Source organism: Hemiscyllium ocellatum, chromosome 8, assembly GCF_020745735.1.
Source record: "Hemiscyllium ocellatum isolate sHemOce1 chromosome 8, sHemOce1.pat.X.cur, whole genome shotgun sequence".
Lineage (NCBI taxonomy): Eukaryota > Metazoa > Chordata > Chondrichthyes > Orectolobiformes > Hemiscylliidae > Hemiscyllium > Hemiscyllium ocellatum.
The window spans coordinates 100,746,787-100,764,808 of NC_083408.1; the positions used below are offsets into that span (position 1 = coordinate 100,746,787).

The following is an 18,022-nucleotide window of genomic DNA, read 5'->3' on the forward strand; positions in this document are numbered from 1 at the left end:
ACTTCTCAACCAACACATTTTGTAGCCATATGACTGATTTTGGAATATTCTACAGTGATTGGATGAAAATATAAAATTAATTTTTAAAAGAAAATCTACTTTAATGGACCAACTTTCTCCTCAATGCTACTACTCTTAAATAAAACTGGCAAAATACCATGCTAATGTCTTATGTACTGTTAAACTTAAATAATAAACAAATTAAGTTGAATATCAAGTCTGAAAACCAATAACTGCTCAGAAATGTATAAAATTACAGAACTTTTTCTTAGCAATTCTTGACAACAATGCAAGAACTTCAACAGAAAACGTGTAGCAAAGAATGATGATCCTTTGTTTTAGTCTAAGCTACACATATAAACGAAGTGCTATTTTAAAAAATGAAATAACCAAAGAGTTGTATGAATCAATTAGCAGCAGAAATGTAATGAAGCAGCATACAAGACAACCAAATGACATTACATGGCTCTTTCACGATGAAAAATGCCTCAAGCCTGCTAAAGTTAAAAGATAACAAAATATTCAAACCTTTCCAACCTAATGAACGAATAAACTTCTTAACAAAATATAGTTTTTTTTCTCTCGAAAATTAACCGTTGAGCAACAGGTAGGGTCAAATAATTTGCTATGTAGCCTCACCCCAGCAGTCCTAGAACAAAGCCCACAGGGTCCTATCCTAGTTTGGAAGGGAAAATTCAAAATCTTTTAGGTAGCAAAACAAAAGATTCCATGAAAGGAAACCTTCCCAGAATATCACTTTATATTGTTAGTCATGCAGGATTGCAGTACTTTTTAAGATTTAAATTTTATATTTCAAATCAGAGTTTTCACAGATGGCAATAACCATCCACCACAATTACATACTCATCATATACTACCAATAACAATCCATCTAGACATAATTACGAGATAACTTTAGCCCCAGAGGGGTTCAAAAGAGTTGACTGGAGATTAAGGATATAATTACACTATTCAAACAAATATTTAGTACATAGTAATATATTAAAAATAAGTTATATGGAAATTAATACATCATTTCAGAAATAATAAATATATTTTATATATCAGGTCATATATAATTAGTTTAAAATTATATAATGGATATTTTATACTGATTTAGACAGGTTTTTGTACATTTCTGCTTTTGGTGCAGAAGTCACAAGCTTTCTTTGAACTATTTTAGGGCTCTGTTAAATGGAAATGAAAATTATTTCAAACAGAAAGAAGACCCAATAGGATAAATCAGAACTATTAAAATAAATACATATTCAATGCACTATGTGCTGCAGTTTTAATATGTAAACCACTGAACTCGAAAAATGTAAAGAGCCTCAACATTGCACATATCCCCATTACATGCAATGATATATATCACAGTAATTTTAAGTGACCAAACACAGAACAACACACGACGACATAAGAAGCTGAACACCAGAAGTAGTACTGGAAAATCTCAAAAGAAAACAAAAAAAGATTTCATTTGAACAAACAGCACATGAATATTCTACTTAGAAACACTAAATTAGCAGTAAAAGTATAATTCCTTTGGGATATATGGTAGTTTTAAATACAGAGTGCACATATTTAAATGTTTAGGTGGGATGCTTTGTTCTTTCCCCCACCACAATGTTAATGACGTCAAGGCCATTAATGAAGTTTTCAACGCTATTCTGTTTTATTTTTAAGTATTAAAACAACACATTCTAGTATTTTGATTTAATGTTTATCAGCGAAACAATTCCACGTGAATCTTAATCTAAATAGCTAAGGAAATTCAGCATGTCCACAAGGATTATTACCAATTTTTGTAGATATACCATAGAAAGCATCCTAATTGGATACATCACAGTGTGGTTTGGCAACATACTGTTCCCAAGACAGCAAAAACAACAGTCATGAACAGAGCCCTGTGCATCAGGCAAACTAGCCTTTCGTCCACTGAAAATGTGTTGCTGGAAAAACGCAGCAGGTCAGGCAGCATCCAAGGAGCAGGAGAATCGACGTTTCGAGCATGAGCCCTTCTTCAGGAATGAGGAGAGTGTGCCAAGCAGGGTAAGATAAAAGGTAGGGAGGAGGGACTGGATGGAGGGGCGTTGGAAATGCGATAGGTGGAAGGAGGTTAAGATGAGGGTGATAGGCTGGAGTGGGGGTGGGGGCGGAGAGGTCAGGAAGAAGATTGCAGGATAGGAAGGTGGTGCTGAAGGTGATCCTAACCTGCAATCTTCTTCTTGACCTCTGCGCCCCCATCCCCACTCCGGCCTATCACCCTCACCTTAACCTCCTTCCACCTATTGCATTTCCAATGCCCCTCCACCCAGTCCCTCCTCCCTATCTTTTATCTTCGCCTGCTTGGCACACTCTCTTCATTCCTGAAGAAGGGCCCATGCCCGAAACGTCGATTCTCCTGCTCCTTGGATGCTTCCTGACCTGCTGTGCTTTTCCAGCAACACATTTTCAGCTCTGATCTCCAGCATCTGCAGTCCTCACTTTCTGCAAGAAGATTTCGTCCACTGAATCCATCTATACTTTCCGCTGCCTTGGGAAAGCAACCAACATCCCCTTCCCTCACCTCACCCTAGTTCCAAACTTCCAGCTCAGCACTGTCCCCATGACTTGTCCAGACTTGTCCTACCTGCCTGTATCCTTTTCCACCTATCCACTCCACCCTCTCCTCCCTGACCTATCAACTTCATCCCGTTCCCCACTCACCCATTGTACTCTATGCTACTTCCTGCCCACCCCCACCCTCCTCTAGCTTGTCTCTCCACGCTTCAGGCTCACTGTCTTTATTCCTGATGAAGGGCTTTTGCCCGAAACGTCGATTTCGCTGCTCCTTGGATGCTGCCTGAACTACTGTGCTCTTCCAGCACCACTAATCCAGAATCTGGTTTCCAGCATCTGCAGTCATTGTTTTTACCTCATAATCAAAGACACCTCCACTCCGTTTATACTCTTTTCCACTCTCTTTCATCAGGCAGCTGATATAAAAGTCCGAATACACAGACAACTAGATTCAAGAACAGCTTCTTCCCTGCTATTGTCAGACTTTTGAACAGACCTTTAAATGTTAATTCTGATCTCTCTCTGCACCTTCTCTGCTGCTGTAAAACTGTATTCTGCATTCTGTTTTGCTATCTGGGTGTACTTTGTACGGTACGATCTGCCTCTACAGCACACAAAACAACACTTTTCACTGCATCCTGGTAGATGAGAAAACAATCAATCAATCAAGCTCTATGGTGTGACAAATATAAAAACAAATGAAGTTGAGTGTCCAGCTATAGGAACAAAATGTTACAGCTGGGCACACTGTGGTTTTAAGGTGACAGGGTAAACATCCACAGGTTTAATAGCTAGGATACAAGGCGACATTATTTGATGATTGATGAACAAATTCAAGAGTACACAGGTGTGAAAATTGACATGCCTGGTCAGAATATTCTAATCACATGAAATACAGGCATGCAACAGAAACATGCAATGTAATTAGACGGCTATTTGATATTCAATGAACGCTGGAATAATTGGAGGATACACTGCCAATGAAAAAAATTTTGATAAACTACCCTCTGTGACAAATGTTTTGATGTGTATTTACACAAACTGAACAGGCCCATGTTAATAATTACCACATCTTTCTTAAACAAATTAAACTTTTAAAATAATTGGGCACAGCCCTAGTCACCTCATATCACAAGTCATTGCCAATAAGTGGCTCTAATTGGTCTACCAAATGTAAAGGGTTCCACATATTCTTAGGAAAGGAAGTTACAAGATTAATCTATTCACCACTGACTGAATTTAATTGTACACTGTGATCCCAATAAATGCAAACTTATCTGTGTGACGGGCTAGCAAAATACTATCCCATAGCAAGGTGCTGGACTCACGTCACTATAAAATGACAAGTCTGTGATAAACATATTTCAAGAAATTGGAACAGTACAAATATACAAATCTGACTGCCAGCCAAACTGTTCCCTTTCAATTTTGACCAAGTTAGGGAACTTTGAACATCATTAAAAGTTTTACGTTCTCAAGATGAAGGCAGTACGAACTAGGTTTCTGCCAAAATTTCAAATACATTGAATGGTAAGGAAAGCCACCCGCACTGCATTTTCACCCCCAATATGTACAATGGTTCATTAAAGACAGGGTCCAAGCTGGTGAACAGTTCACTGCATTCACAAAGGTTATTAAAATAATATGTATTGCAATATGTATTGCAACATGTTTACTACAAACGAAGTTTAATGCTACATGTATTCAGTAATGTATCCACATCTACATGTTAATTACTCTCTAGGACTCTATAATGCACCATGCAAAAAGATCTTTTTTGAATCCACAATATGTTTCATGAAAATTCTGGAAGTAGAATATTGATATTGTACATTTTTAATACTTAAAACTACAAAATAGCTGAATTGTAGAGGACGTATTGATTACAAACACATAACATCTTCAACTGACTCACTGCAGACTGATATAGTGTCAGCTTTCAAGTTTCACTGAGCATTATCTATCATTCAGTAGTTTATAATGCTGCAGTAAAATTGGTGTTCTCACAGCATAGACTCACAGTAAAGCCATCAAATATGACACAGCAAACAATCAGCAACCATTTAAGTAAAATTCACTTGCTTTTATCCAAGCATTAATAGTTTATTATACTCCACAAGTCAGTGTCTTTTGACATGAGGTTCAGCAAAATACTGCTAAGTATTCCCTGGTCCACTATAGCAATAACTGCCCAACCTTCAATTAAATGTTCTCATCAAACTGGTTATTAATTGGATATCACGGAAAAGTACTATAAGGATGTACAATTGGAAATACAAGGATACCAACATCTTTGTGGTTAGCTTTTAAAACCATGACCTTCAGTCAAAGAAGAAAAAGATCAGTACCTACCTAGACTTTCCTCCGATGTGTCCATTTCCCATTTGCTTTTAGTCACGAAACCCTAAATCATACACACACACACATAGAGAAGCTCATCTGGTTAGAGTGAAATGTTTAACACTATATAGTATTGAAGATAATGACTCTGTCCATCAGGAAAAGAATGCAACACAAGCCAAGAGAAAAACACAATCAAGATACCACAGTATGAAGGAAATAATGGTGGTTCCCTTGAAAAATGTGTCTTTTTCTCTCGCGTATTCCCCAAACATGACCTACACAATGAATATACATGAACATATGCAGTTGCTTAATAATGAAGCAGTTGTATCAACTTTCCTTATATACTACTTTCAAATTTGAAATTTATCCAAGTCTATTAGTATAATTCAGTAATTACAAAATAAATGTATTTGCCACATAAAAAAAGCCAATGCTTTGGAAATTAAATTGCTAGGTTCAGTGTAATCCCAAACTTCAGGCATCCTTACAAGTGGTATAACAAAAGAATTTATATGATTCAAATGAGTTTTAGAGTAGTGTCAGAGGAAAGAATATCTCCTCGTTTCCAAAAATAGATGTTATTTGGAAAACAAAAGATTGCATTTGCATGATTGAAAATTGTGTCGTCGTGAGTGACAGTTGTGAAAACAAATATATTTTAAAACAGCATTGGTCATGCTGAACGGAAAGATTATTTTATGGATAGAATTCCAAAGCTTAAGATTTATTCCTGATTCTCAAAATTAAACATGTCTGTAGTTATCTAAAATTAAAACTAGCATTCTAATAACATACAGCAAATTACTACAACCTACCTCATTTTTATAGCAAAAAAGCCTAAATATTTCAGTAATTCAAAAGAATTACAAATACCACACGTTATTTTCTGAAAATCTTCTGAAGTAGTCTGTAACACTGAAGCTTAAACTTAATTTTACTGAAACAGGAAAGACAATCAGATCTTGTGATATCTTTCAGAGTAAGCTTCTCAAAAGGTATTCGTGTCAGTAAGAAATATATAGGGATACACTGCATTACTCACTGAATGTCAACTACCTGCAGGAGTGTAATCGTCTAACAAGATTCCATTTGTGCATCTACAGTACACAGAAATATAAGTTATAACAGCAGACCACTTCATTCAAATACCCATACCTTTTTATGCAATCAAACAGAACAAATCATATGTCCTTTTTGTGTTAGCATAGGTCCTCAACCCCTTTTTCATCCAACTATCCAGCAAAGCTAATGCTGCTTCAACTGCTAACACTGGAAAAGAATTCTACTGTCTATAATTTTTAGTAAAAATATGAAGAGGAGATAGGAGTTGCTTCTTCTAAAAAAAATAAAATCTTGGTTCTGTGATATCATACATGCCTCAGTCAAAAGGTTGTGAATTTAAGCCTTAGTTTGGTAACATGGATGCTTGCGTTGTTGGAGGACATATCTTTAAATCAAATATTAAACTGAGAACCCCAGCCTTCCACTTTGAAGGGGATGAGAAAAACTCTGAGCATCATTGGAAAATGAGTAGATGAATTCTCAGTGTCTTGGCCAACATTTATCCAGCTACCAAAATTAAGAGATAATTTGTTTATTTATTTCCTTCTAACCCATGGGACTCAGCTCTACACTAACTGGGTGTCAATTTCTGCAGCAGTAACTATGCTTTACTCTGATGAATGTGACACACTCTGTCACCTCCTGAGGTAATTTAAACAAAAAACTTTCCTTTCATAAACTACTTTTCAATATCAAAGAACTTTGCCAAAATTCTATCCAGGTACTTTAAACCACTGATAATTGTCAATCATAGACAGGTCACATCTGACTGCTGATTGTGATCACATAAAAAAAAACTTCTGTTACATACAGTTGAATGACTTAAAGCATACATTGATAAAGCAGACTTTTGGCAACACTGGCTTGGTATTGTGGTGATCAAAACGAATGGCTTTTGCAATCATTATTGAAAGTGACAACAAATTGTATTCTGTACTAGTTTACAATTTGAAAATTTAAAATAAAAGTGAAAGAGTTCAGAACTTTAATTTCCTGGTTTGCTATCTGTAACTACTTAGGTGTGAATGGCTTATTATCTATTCAGTGTCACCTCAGCTTGTGCACAGAAGATAGTCATCATTCTGACTTGGAAACGATGATAAATCGCTATATTTTTATGGGCAGATTAAGTGCCATTGCATCATTACTAAACTCAGGTAATTGACTTCAACCTATAAACAACTATTATATTCCATAATGTAGTCACGATCTGAATCCATTAATTTAATAAGGGCTATTTTGCTTAGTCTTAATATTTTTACATATATAGATATTGCACGTTTAACTATATTATTAGTTGTGATAAGATATTTGGGGACAGCATGGTGGCTCAGTGGTTAGCACTGCTGCCTCACAGCACCAGGGACCAATGTTTAATTCTACCCTCAGGTAACTGTCTGTGTTGAGTTTGCAAGTTCTCCTTGTGTCTGTGTGTGTTTCCACTGGGTGCTCCAGTTTCCACCCACAGTCCAAAGATGTGCAGGTTAGGTTGATTGGACATGCTAAATTGCTCAAGAGTCTGAGGGATGTATGCGTCAGATGCATTAGTCATGGGAAATATAGGGTTACAGGGAAAGGGTAGGGAGATGGGTTGGATAGGATGCTCTTCAGAGGGTCGGTGTGGACTTGTTGGGCTGAATGGCCTGTTCCCACGCTATGTGGCATTCTGTAAATATCTATAACTTTACATAGTTGCAACAGACAGGTTTATTCAAGACTGGTTAGATTACATAAAAATCAACCTTTCATTTATGACTAATAATTGTGTTCTATTTACCAGACTTGATGCCTGGTCAATAGATTACAGATTTCACACTAAAATCCCAAGGCTCCAAAACGTTTTTTAAAACAGTACCGATGTTTCCTATACTAAGCAGAAACATTATACTGGATTTCTTACTGACAGGTACACCAATATGTAAGTGTACTAGGAAGAAATTTCACTTGAAGAAGGTAAGGAACTTAATTCTGCGACATTTCCTACCGTCTCACACTCTTCATCATCAGCAGCATCCTTCTTAGAGTCGTCTTGTTGCTGTTCTTCCTGTTGCTGTGGCTGCTGCTCAGTATTTGGATCAAAATCCTCCATTTCAACCTTAAGAATAAAAATTTATACAAATGAAGTTTCGGAAAGAAGTTTTGCATTTAACTGATTCTCTTCCCTCTGATGGTTCATTAGACGGTACAAGAGATGCAAACAATAGTTACCAAGCAATTGACAAACCTAGTTACGAATTTCAGATGCAAAAATGCAGAATGGATGGCTTGCCATCTAAATTTCATGCATTTCTATATAGCACTTGTTTGCTGTACTGTCGCACACAACACTAATGATGAATTGAAAACAAATAAAACTTGAACCACAGACTCAACACTCAGCAATTTTTAAAATGAGAATGTATTCTATTCAAAGGAAAATACTGGGAATGCCTCAGATCTGAAATAAAAATGGAAAATGTGCGTACTTTCAGCATGTTAAGTAGTATCTGAAGAGGTTAAAAAAAACATGAAATATCATCAGGTCAAAATGTTTACTTTGTTTCTCTCTCCACAGATACTGTTTGCAGCATTTTCTACTTTTATTGCACATAATCTTCTATAAAAGGGAAGGTGAACCTAGGTGTCTTTAATTCAAAGATGTTACAATATGAGGAAAAGGTAATTAACCCTATACCACTGAATCAACTTCAGACTTTTAGTAAAGAAAGGAAACAATCAGACAACTGAAATATGTTAATTTACAAATGGAATAATTTGCTATAGTATAGATAAAGTAGAAGGGCAACCTCAATGGCAAAGGTGCTCCATAACTCTGGGGGTTAAGGTGAAGGAGACTTTAGTTGCCAGCTAAATCTGGAAGGTAAAGATCCTGGTTGACAAACCTCTGAATTTTGTTTTAAATAAAAGGCTGCATTATTTGATGTGAATGTCACAACTAGATGGCACAACGAATGCTAACGCAGGAACACAGGTTTGCAGTGGCAAGTCACTACAAGGCAACAAAATTGTAGCTACCAGAAGCCTTATCTCTGTTTTTCAGTTTAAAGTTAACTTTGAGGGTTTGCAGTCTACATATTCCCAGCCACTCCTTCTGCCTGACCAAAACTCTCAATTGTGGATCCAACAAACTTGTAAATGCCTATTGCTGGTAATCACACAGCATATGTTCTAAAACACTGATAGATGCTCACCAATGAACAATGGCCAGGCAGTGAATGATGAGGTAGCAGAGATCTACTCACTGGGGAAGACAGCTTTGTCTCATCTTTTTGCTACTCCCTACCCCTGCAGCAGCCACAGTGGATGCTGTTTGCATATGTGAAGGCTCCAATGTCAGTGTACATGGAATTGTTCATGCGACATCAGTACTGCATGTATAAATGCTTTCTGTGGTCTGAGTAGTCACTGAGTTTATGTAAAGAGAAAATTGCTCTCTTTGTCTTCTTCTGTTCTTTTACCATTTCCAATTATGACTAACAGCTCAAATATAAATAAAAGCATTCAGCTGGCAACCTAATGTAATTGCAAGCCTGCAAAATGTTACTATAACCCTGAAATAGAAGATAATGGCAAGCCTGAATACAGCCTGGGTCACTTACTTCTTCAATTGCAGCATCTTGGAGCAGTGATCTGATGTCTAAACGTAGCATGTGACGGGGAGTTGAATCCCAATGTTCAGCCATCTATAAATAATCAAAAATACATGTTAATCAATAGTCTAAGCCAGTGTTTGATGACTTCATGAATAATAATTTTAACTAATATATAATAAATGAAAACAGCTGCTAAGAACTATTTGTTGCTGAGTACTGAAACAATTTTGATGATAATTTTTTGCTTTCCAATCCTGGTCTTGAATGTGAATGAAGCAAGAGACTCCTGTCTTTCTGCATAGTATCAACTTACTGAATGAGGGAGGAAGTGAAATTTTCATGGTAGATATCAGTATTGTAGAAGTGTGCAATGTAAAAAAGACAGCAGATGAATTGACCAAGTACTTTGCATCATTTTTGTCCACAGAAGACAGAAGTTACATCACCGTGATAGCTTAAATCATGAATTGGAAGGCAGGGAGGAACTCTGGAAATTTAAAATCCCACGGAAGTGCTACTGATCAAATTGTTGGAGTTATGGGCTCAGTCCCTAGGTCCTAATGGACTTCATCCTAGAATCTTACAGGAAGCGGTTTGTGTAAGTTTAATTTTCCAAAGCTACCTAAATTCAGGTGAGCTTGATTAGTTGAAAAACAGCAAATCTAAGTCTTTTATTCAAAAAGGAAGACAGAAAGCAGGAAACTACCGTCCAGTTAGGTTAACATCTGTCATAGAGAAAATTTTGGAAGCTATTATAAAAGAAGTTATAGCATGGCACTTGGACAAATTTAAGTACAGTGAGTTCTTCTGTAATACAATGGTTACGATCTTGCGCGATCCAACAATATAGAAAGTTCGCACTTTAGATACAACGTCCCAAACCCGTCAACCGTGTTATAGCAAATGTGCATTGATGAAACACATGTAAAAGCGAATGTCCTGTAATTAAACAATCATTCTGAATTTGGGAAAGGGTAATCAGTCAGCCAATTTACTGGATTTCTTTGAGGAAGTAACAACTGCTGTGGATAAAGCGAGCCAATGGATGTAATGTACTTATATTTCAAGAAAGCATTTGATGAGGTGTCACAAAGTCTATTATGGAAAATAAAAACTCATAGTGCAAGGGACAACATAGTGATATGGATAGAAGACTGCCTGGTTAGCAGATAACGTTAAGTGGGCTTAAATGGGCTGTTTTCTGGTTGGCATTATGTAACCAGTGGTGTATGACAGGGATCAGTGCTGGAGATCAGAGCTGAAAATGTGTTGCTGGAAAAGCGCAGCAGGTCAGGCAGCATCCAAGGAACAGGAAATTCGACGTTTCGGGCATAAGCCCTTCCTCAGGAATTCCTGATGAAAGGCTTATGCCCGAAATGTCGAATTTCCTGTTCCATGGATGCTGCCTGACCTGCTGCGCTTTTCCAGCATCACATTTTCAGCTCTGATCTCCAGCATCTGCAGACCTCACTTTCTCCTAGTGGTCACAGTTCCCCACTATTTATGTAAATGACTAGGGTGAAGGAACCGAAGACATGATTGATACATTTGCTGATGGGACAAAGAAGGATAGAAAAATAAGCTGTGAAGCAGTCATAGGGTGGTTAGAAAAAGACACAGATAGGTTAAGTGAGTGGACAAAGATCTTGCAAATGGAGTATAACTTTGAAAAAATGTGAAGTTGTCCATTTTGGCAGGAAGAATGAGAAAAAAAGCATTTTATCCAGATGGTGAGAACCAGAGAGATTTGGGCGTTGTAGTGTATGAAATCACAAGAAGTTAGTATGCAGGTACAACAGGTAAAGTTTGCAAGAGGAACTGAATGTAAAAGCTGGTAGGTTATACGTCCATTAGGTTGAGTGAACTCCACAGATAAATAAATTCCACAGAGTGTGGAAAGAAATTTTTATGTATTTAATTATCCGAGCTGTAATTGGCTAAAATACTTATACAGCTTTATTCTAGAGCTAGCCACAAGTAAGAACACTTTTTGAACATTCAAACCAGCTCTTAATGTTGAAGACCTCCATTCAGAGACTGTCCAATTCTTTATTAAAAGTTACATCCCTCAATTCTGTTAACACCTTCATAAATATTTTCTGTATTATTTTTCCCTTGTACTTCAATACGCTTTCTGCTGTACAAAGCTGAGAACTGGAGAACATAAGTACATTCCAATGAAGGAACAATGCAAATTAATAATTCTTTAGCTTTCCACACCATTTACTTTGTTAAACTTCAAAGCTGAAGTATCCTCATTATTGCTTCAATCAACAGGGACCGTTTCACGTTAGATTATATTGAATCACCATTTATTCAGTCAATCAGAAAACATTGCAATAGCTTTCTAAATTTTGGTGTAGTTCTCCATATTATTGGTTACAACAATCTTCCTCATACCCCAATACTTACAAACATACATAAAACATCATCATCTGCAAATTTTAACAGCACAGTGTAAACTACTAAATCTAGGTAATTTGTGCAAAAATATTCTCAGGACACGTTCCTGCTGGCCACCATTTCCAACTTTCTGTAAAGAAATTTCATGAAACTGTTAACTGTTTCGCTTTCATATCCTTTTTTTAAAATCCATTTTGCTGCCTGGCCTAATTCTTGACCTTAATTATGAGTTTCTTATGTAGCATTTTACTGACAGTCATTTGGAATGCCAATTCTTAGGACATGCACTGTAGCGCTCTTCATTTGTTTCTTACTTCTGCCAAGAATTTAATAAGGTTGGCTAAACTTGATATTCCTTGCAAGAACATTTTAATACTCTATCTCTAGATTAAGATATTATTTTTGGTGCCAGAAGTATAGCTTAGAAAGGTTCAAAAATAAGAAGATGGGAAAACATAATTTTGTTCCATTTTCATAAATGATCTGGACTCAAAAACTTAATACTAGGCAGCTGAATTTGACATCGCTGACTTTGGAAGGACAACAGACTCAGAGGAAGAATTAGAGTTATCTGGACAAAACCTTTGCTGGCAGAAGAAAAGCAAATGAAATTTAGTAAAATACAAAAGCAAAACAGTGCACATTGAAGGGGAAAAATAAGCAACTCTTTTCATATTGCTGACAAGAGTTGAACATACATCAAAATAAGACCAAGACATTTTAGTTGGCTCCAATTAAATTTGCCCATCACTGAAACTGAAGGAATATTCAACTACATAATGAAAACAATTGAAATGCAAGTCACAGGAAGTTACATTTATATTGTGCTTGTTTCATGTGCAGACTAAAGCCAATGGTCCAGCTGGTTGACAAGGGAAACGGTGAAATCCTGGAAGCACTGTAGTGAAGGACCATAAGGCTAACTCCGATGGCACACATATAGGATATGAAGTCTGAAAGACTAGTGATTTTTCAAGCTGGAAAGAAGGCACCTGAATGGTATACAAGATAGCAAATGTGAAATAGGCAAATCCAGATGATATAAATTAAGTAGGGGGAGCAGGAAAAGGAACAAAGTTGGCATTTCCTAGTTTGAATCTAAGGATCGGTATGAGAGTTACTCTATAGGCTGACAGAGAAACTCTAAAAAGACTTCACAGAAGAGCCTAAGGGATAATTTAAAATTAATTGGACAGACCGGAACATATGAAATCAGATGGAATGTTAGTTTTACACCCACACCTTACCCTGCCACAAAGGACAAACTTCTCAGAGCAACTCTAGAAACCTAAAAACAGTTAAATTCTTCAGCATTATGCTAAACTATGTTGTTAGGTCACCTTCAAAAGCTTAAAGAAATGAAAACTCTAATTATTCACCTTGTTGATTTCCTTTAGTTTACGTCCATGAATGTTTCTCTTGGCACAGGTCTGATTATCTGCACTCATTTCTGCAATATAAACCTAGAAAGAGAAATTAGTGCGGAAATCCCACTAGTGCATCCAGCGTTCATTCACAACTCAAAGATCAAGTTGCCAGAACAACATTACACTGGTCAAATTCAAACAATATAATTACCGAAGAAGTGCTTAAAGACGTCAAGTAATTGACAATTCAATATTTTCTCTGCCTTTTTGAAAATATTTAAATATTTATACAGATTAAAAATAATTTATCAAGTTTTGTTTTACTTCTCTTCCTATCCTTCCCCTTTCACCAATGGAGGTGAGACTATTTGGAACCTAAATGAAATACCTTAAAGTGAATTTACTTAAAGTTAATAGAACTTTTTATAAATCATGAAAAGCATCCTGCATGAACATTTTTACTGCTTGGCAGCTGATCATGTAGGCTACAAGGCTACATGTTTGGAATTTCTGCCATAAACAACTTCATTCTGCAACCTTCTCCTTAAAACTCACCACTCTGTCAAGACTTTTGAGAACCTCCTCTATATCTTCCACTTTTGTTCTACATCAGATATCTCCCTGATGGCAACTCTGTAAAACAGTTTGATTGCTTATCTATGTTATATAAATGGAGGCTGCTAACTCACCTCAAAGCCTTTAGTTTTGGCTGCACTCCATAACTGCTCAAAATGTTTGACCCTGTTGTTGATGGCATCAACAATGATGAAGGGGAAAAAGCCATCATCTAGTGTTTTCCGGAATGTTTTGAACATGCTGCTTCTGTATGTGTCCTCCATTTCTGGCTCATATTCATACTCTAGGACCTAAGAGACCGATATGAGAGATAGAAAGAAAACAGACATTTGATGATGCAAAAGCCACCTGATTAGATTTTGTTTTTCCAAATAATTGAAAAGAAAAAGATAATTCATTGTACCTAATGCCTATAAACCCAAAATGTCAGCATTTCTAATCCACTGACATGAGTGCAACAGAATATCTATCCAGCAATGCACAAGTTACAGAATCTCATCTCTATTGGAGTCATTTTGTAAGTCAAGCAGTTCAAAGTCACACTGATATAAATGCTCTTGACCCCTTCATAGGAAACAGTGAGAAGAAAATCGCAACAAGAAATAGTGTCATTACCAATGCTGAAGTCCAAAGAGATTCACTTGCGCATCCAGCAGCAGTGACAAGAAATGATTTCTTCTAGAACCTGTTAAAGGTTTGGGGTATTTGTCCAAACTTTACAGTAGATCTCAGATCAACCAAAAACATAAAAGCAGAAGATTGTGGATACCACAGATGTGAAATTATAATAGAAGTGCTTGGAACAGTCAGATGCTACCTGACCAGCTATAGAGAAAAAGAGAATTAATGCTTCAAGTCAAGATGACCCTCCATCATTGTGTGCACACGTGTGCCTGTGAGTGAACATGTGTGTGATATACAGAAAGAAAGAGAGAGAAGGAAGGGAGGTGTGATGATGATTATATAGTGTGTGCAGATTATCTGATGCATCTTCGTCCACAGCATTAAGTTTTAGCCTTAAGCACTTAAAACTCTGTGGATCAAAAATTTCAAACTAATACCAAGCTGGATTTAAAGGAAAAGGGAGATAGACTACTGCATATTACAAACTTTAATACAATGAGAATCAAAATATATTATTTAGAAAAATTCTTGAAAATTATAGAAAAATTATGCTAATTAGAACTTATGCAGAAAACAAACTTTTTTTGATCTAAGAATACAAGCAGGCTGAAACCCATGTGCTGCAATGTCGGGTGACTATGATTATAAAAGTCAACAATTCAATCAATTGTATATAACAAGCATTTGAACATTTTTCATTTTTTAATAAAATCTTGTATTTCAGTTACAGAACTGTTCAGTCAGCAAGTAAATTCATAAGGTTCATCTTACCGCAATAGTAGCAAATTGGAAACCAAATAGTCATTTCATTTTCTAGCATTGGATGTATATATAAACAGGTTTGCACAAAGTCTTGGTAGCTAGTTTTTATACAATGATGAAAAATGACACTCAGAAGTGCAATGTCCATAAGTTGAAATGTTTTTGGCAGAATCTATCAGACTGCTTCAGTTTAGATTATGTTGTTATAATGTCACAAAACTGAGCAGGGTGATACTTCGCATGTGGGAGTCTAGCTCACATTTAGTCACATGAGCAATGGAATCAAAGAAACTATTAGCGATAAATTACACCACTGCCAGGTGATTAAAGCTACCATTAAATGGCAGCTTTAAGTAAAGTGGTGAAATTCAGCAAAACTGTAATTACTCATGTTTACAGAGGCAGGAAGAGCTATAAAAATAAGATTCCAAATGTCATTGGCAAGATTTGTGTAATTTTACAGTCAAAAGTCAAAGAAAAAGACTAGAGCTTCAGAAGTAATCACATAAGTCACATTCCATTATTTCCTTTTTGGTTGCCCTATTCAAGGGTCCTGATGACACAGGCAAGGCAATGGTGCAAGTTTCTGACTTAAGGCCCATGGTTTGTATCTTCAATCTGACTTACAGGAATTAACAAGATCTATAGTAGATAAAATTTGCAAATAATAGCTAAATAGAAGTTTTAATTCCGGAATTTTAAGAGTGATTTAAATATGGTTCGACTGAGTAATTCATTGCATATTGAAGGAGGTTTTCCTGTGATTCACAGATCATAGAATGTACAGGTGACAAATTTAAGTAAGTGGCTCATGGCTCACAGCAAAGTTATATCCCATGAGGAACAAGTATTCCAGGAAGGGAATGAGCCAACTGTAATTCACCAGAAAGTTAAGGATAAGATTCAAATTGAAAGAAAAGAAAACATACAAATGTGGCAAATTTTAGTGGTAAGCAGAAGATTGTGAAAGTTTTAAAAACCAACAAAAAGTGAGCATATGCCCGTTAGACATGGCTAGAGAAGTAATAATGTGGAACCAGGAAATGGCAGAGGAGTTGAATCACACTAGGCATCCTTTTTCATGGGATAAGATACTAATAGCATTCCAAAATTAATCAAGGGGTACAAGGTAGCAAGGAAATCAATAAAATAACTATCACTAGAGAAAAATTGCTGGGGGAACTAACAGGACTAAACACTGATAAGTTCCCTGGTCTTTATGGGATGCATCCTAGGATATTAAAGAAAGTAGCTACAGAGACATTGCATGCACTGGTAGCAATCTTCCAAGACTCCTTTGATTTTGAAAAGGTTCCACAGATTGGAAAACTACCAAACATTTCTTTTAAAAAGGACAGGATATAAAAATTGGGTAACTATAGGTAAGTTAGCTTAATGTGTCATTAGGAAACTGTTGATATATTATAGCCGATGCAATAGCAGAGGACCTAGAAACATACAAAATGGTCAAGCAGAGTCAGCATGGTTTCATGTAAGGAAATCATGGCTGACAAATTTATTAGAATTCTTTGAGGAAGTAACAAGCAGGATGTATAAAGAGGAAGCACTGGATGTAATATATCTGGATTTCCAGAAGGTTTGATAACGTGTAGTAGGCTACTTAAGGTAAGAGTCTATGGTTTAGAGAAAGTATGTTAGCAAAGATCGAAGACTGGCCAACTCATAGAAGAAAGACAGTTGGGATAAGAGCTGAGAGTCATAGCGTCATACAGATGTACAGTATGGAAACAGACCCTTCGGTCCAATCCATCCATGCCGACCAGATATCCCAACCCAAACTAATCCCACCTGCTAGCACTCGGCCCATATCCCTCCAAACCCTTCCTATTCATATACCCATCCAAATGCCTCTTAAATGTTGCAATTGTACCAGCCCCCACCACATCCTCTGGTAGAATTTTGCCTTTTTGTAATTTTCCCATATGCACTCCGATGTCCAGTGATACACGAATTTAAACAGCAAAGGCGGTAACTGTGCAGGTTCTCTCTCTCCTGCACTGTCCTCACCATGTGCTTCCTTTATCTGCTCTTCTCCCTTTTAAACTGCTATTGTTTTGACATTTTTTGACAACCCAAAACTAGTGGAATACCACAGGAATTAAGTGCTGCAGCGTCCATTATTTCTAAAATATATTGATGACTGAGGGAAGTCAATGTCTTATAGCTTAGTTTGCAGAAGACACAAAAGTAGTTGGGAAAGCAAGTGGTGAGGATAACACAGAGTCTGCAGAGGGATACAGTTTAACCAAGTGAGCAAATGACTTGGCAGGTGGAATATAATGTAGGAAAATGTTATGCACTTTATGAAGAGGAGGAGCTGAATATTATTTAAATGGAGTAAGGTTGCAGAAAGCAAACTGTAAAACAAGGATTTGGGAGTCCTCATGCATGAATCACACAAAGTTACTGTCCAAGTTCAATGCATAATAGGGAAGGCAAATGGAATGTTGGCCTTTATGTTTCTGAATGGAGTTATATAAAAGCAAGGAGGTTTTGCTAAAACCATACAAAGCATTCAACTCACCAAAGCTGGAACACTGAACAGTTTTGCATGCCTTATCTAAGGAAAGATCTACTGGTACTGGAGACAGTTCAGAGAAAGTTCACTTGGCCGATTTTGGGTATGGAAGTGCTGAGTTTTGAGATGAGGCCAAGTAGGTTTGGCTCGAATTTACTGGAATTTAGAAGAATGAATCAATTAAGATT

At 36.7% G+C, this 18,022-nt stretch overlaps 1 protein-coding gene across 4 annotated transcripts in view; it reads right to left on the reverse strand.

The window, feature by feature from the left end:
* Positions 1 to 18,022, reverse strand: part of ylpm1 (YLP motif containing 1) — a 135,145-nt gene that overhangs the window by 24,980 nt on the left and 92,143 nt on the right. For all 4 annotated transcript variants that reach the window (XM_060829394.1, XM_060829393.1, XM_060829391.1 and 1 more), the window contains 5 exons: positions 14,023 to 14,199; positions 13,346 to 13,429; positions 9,570 to 9,653; positions 7,955 to 8,065; positions 4,915 to 4,966 (listed from right to left, as the gene is read on the reverse strand). In XM_060829394.1, the coding sequence (XP_060685377.1) occupies positions 4,915 to 4,966; positions 7,955 to 8,065; positions 9,570 to 9,653; positions 13,346 to 13,429; positions 14,023 to 14,199 (508 nt within the window). The remainder of the gene's footprint in view (positions 1 to 4,914; positions 4,967 to 7,954; positions 8,066 to 9,569; positions 9,654 to 13,345; positions 13,430 to 14,022; positions 14,200 to 18,022) is intronic.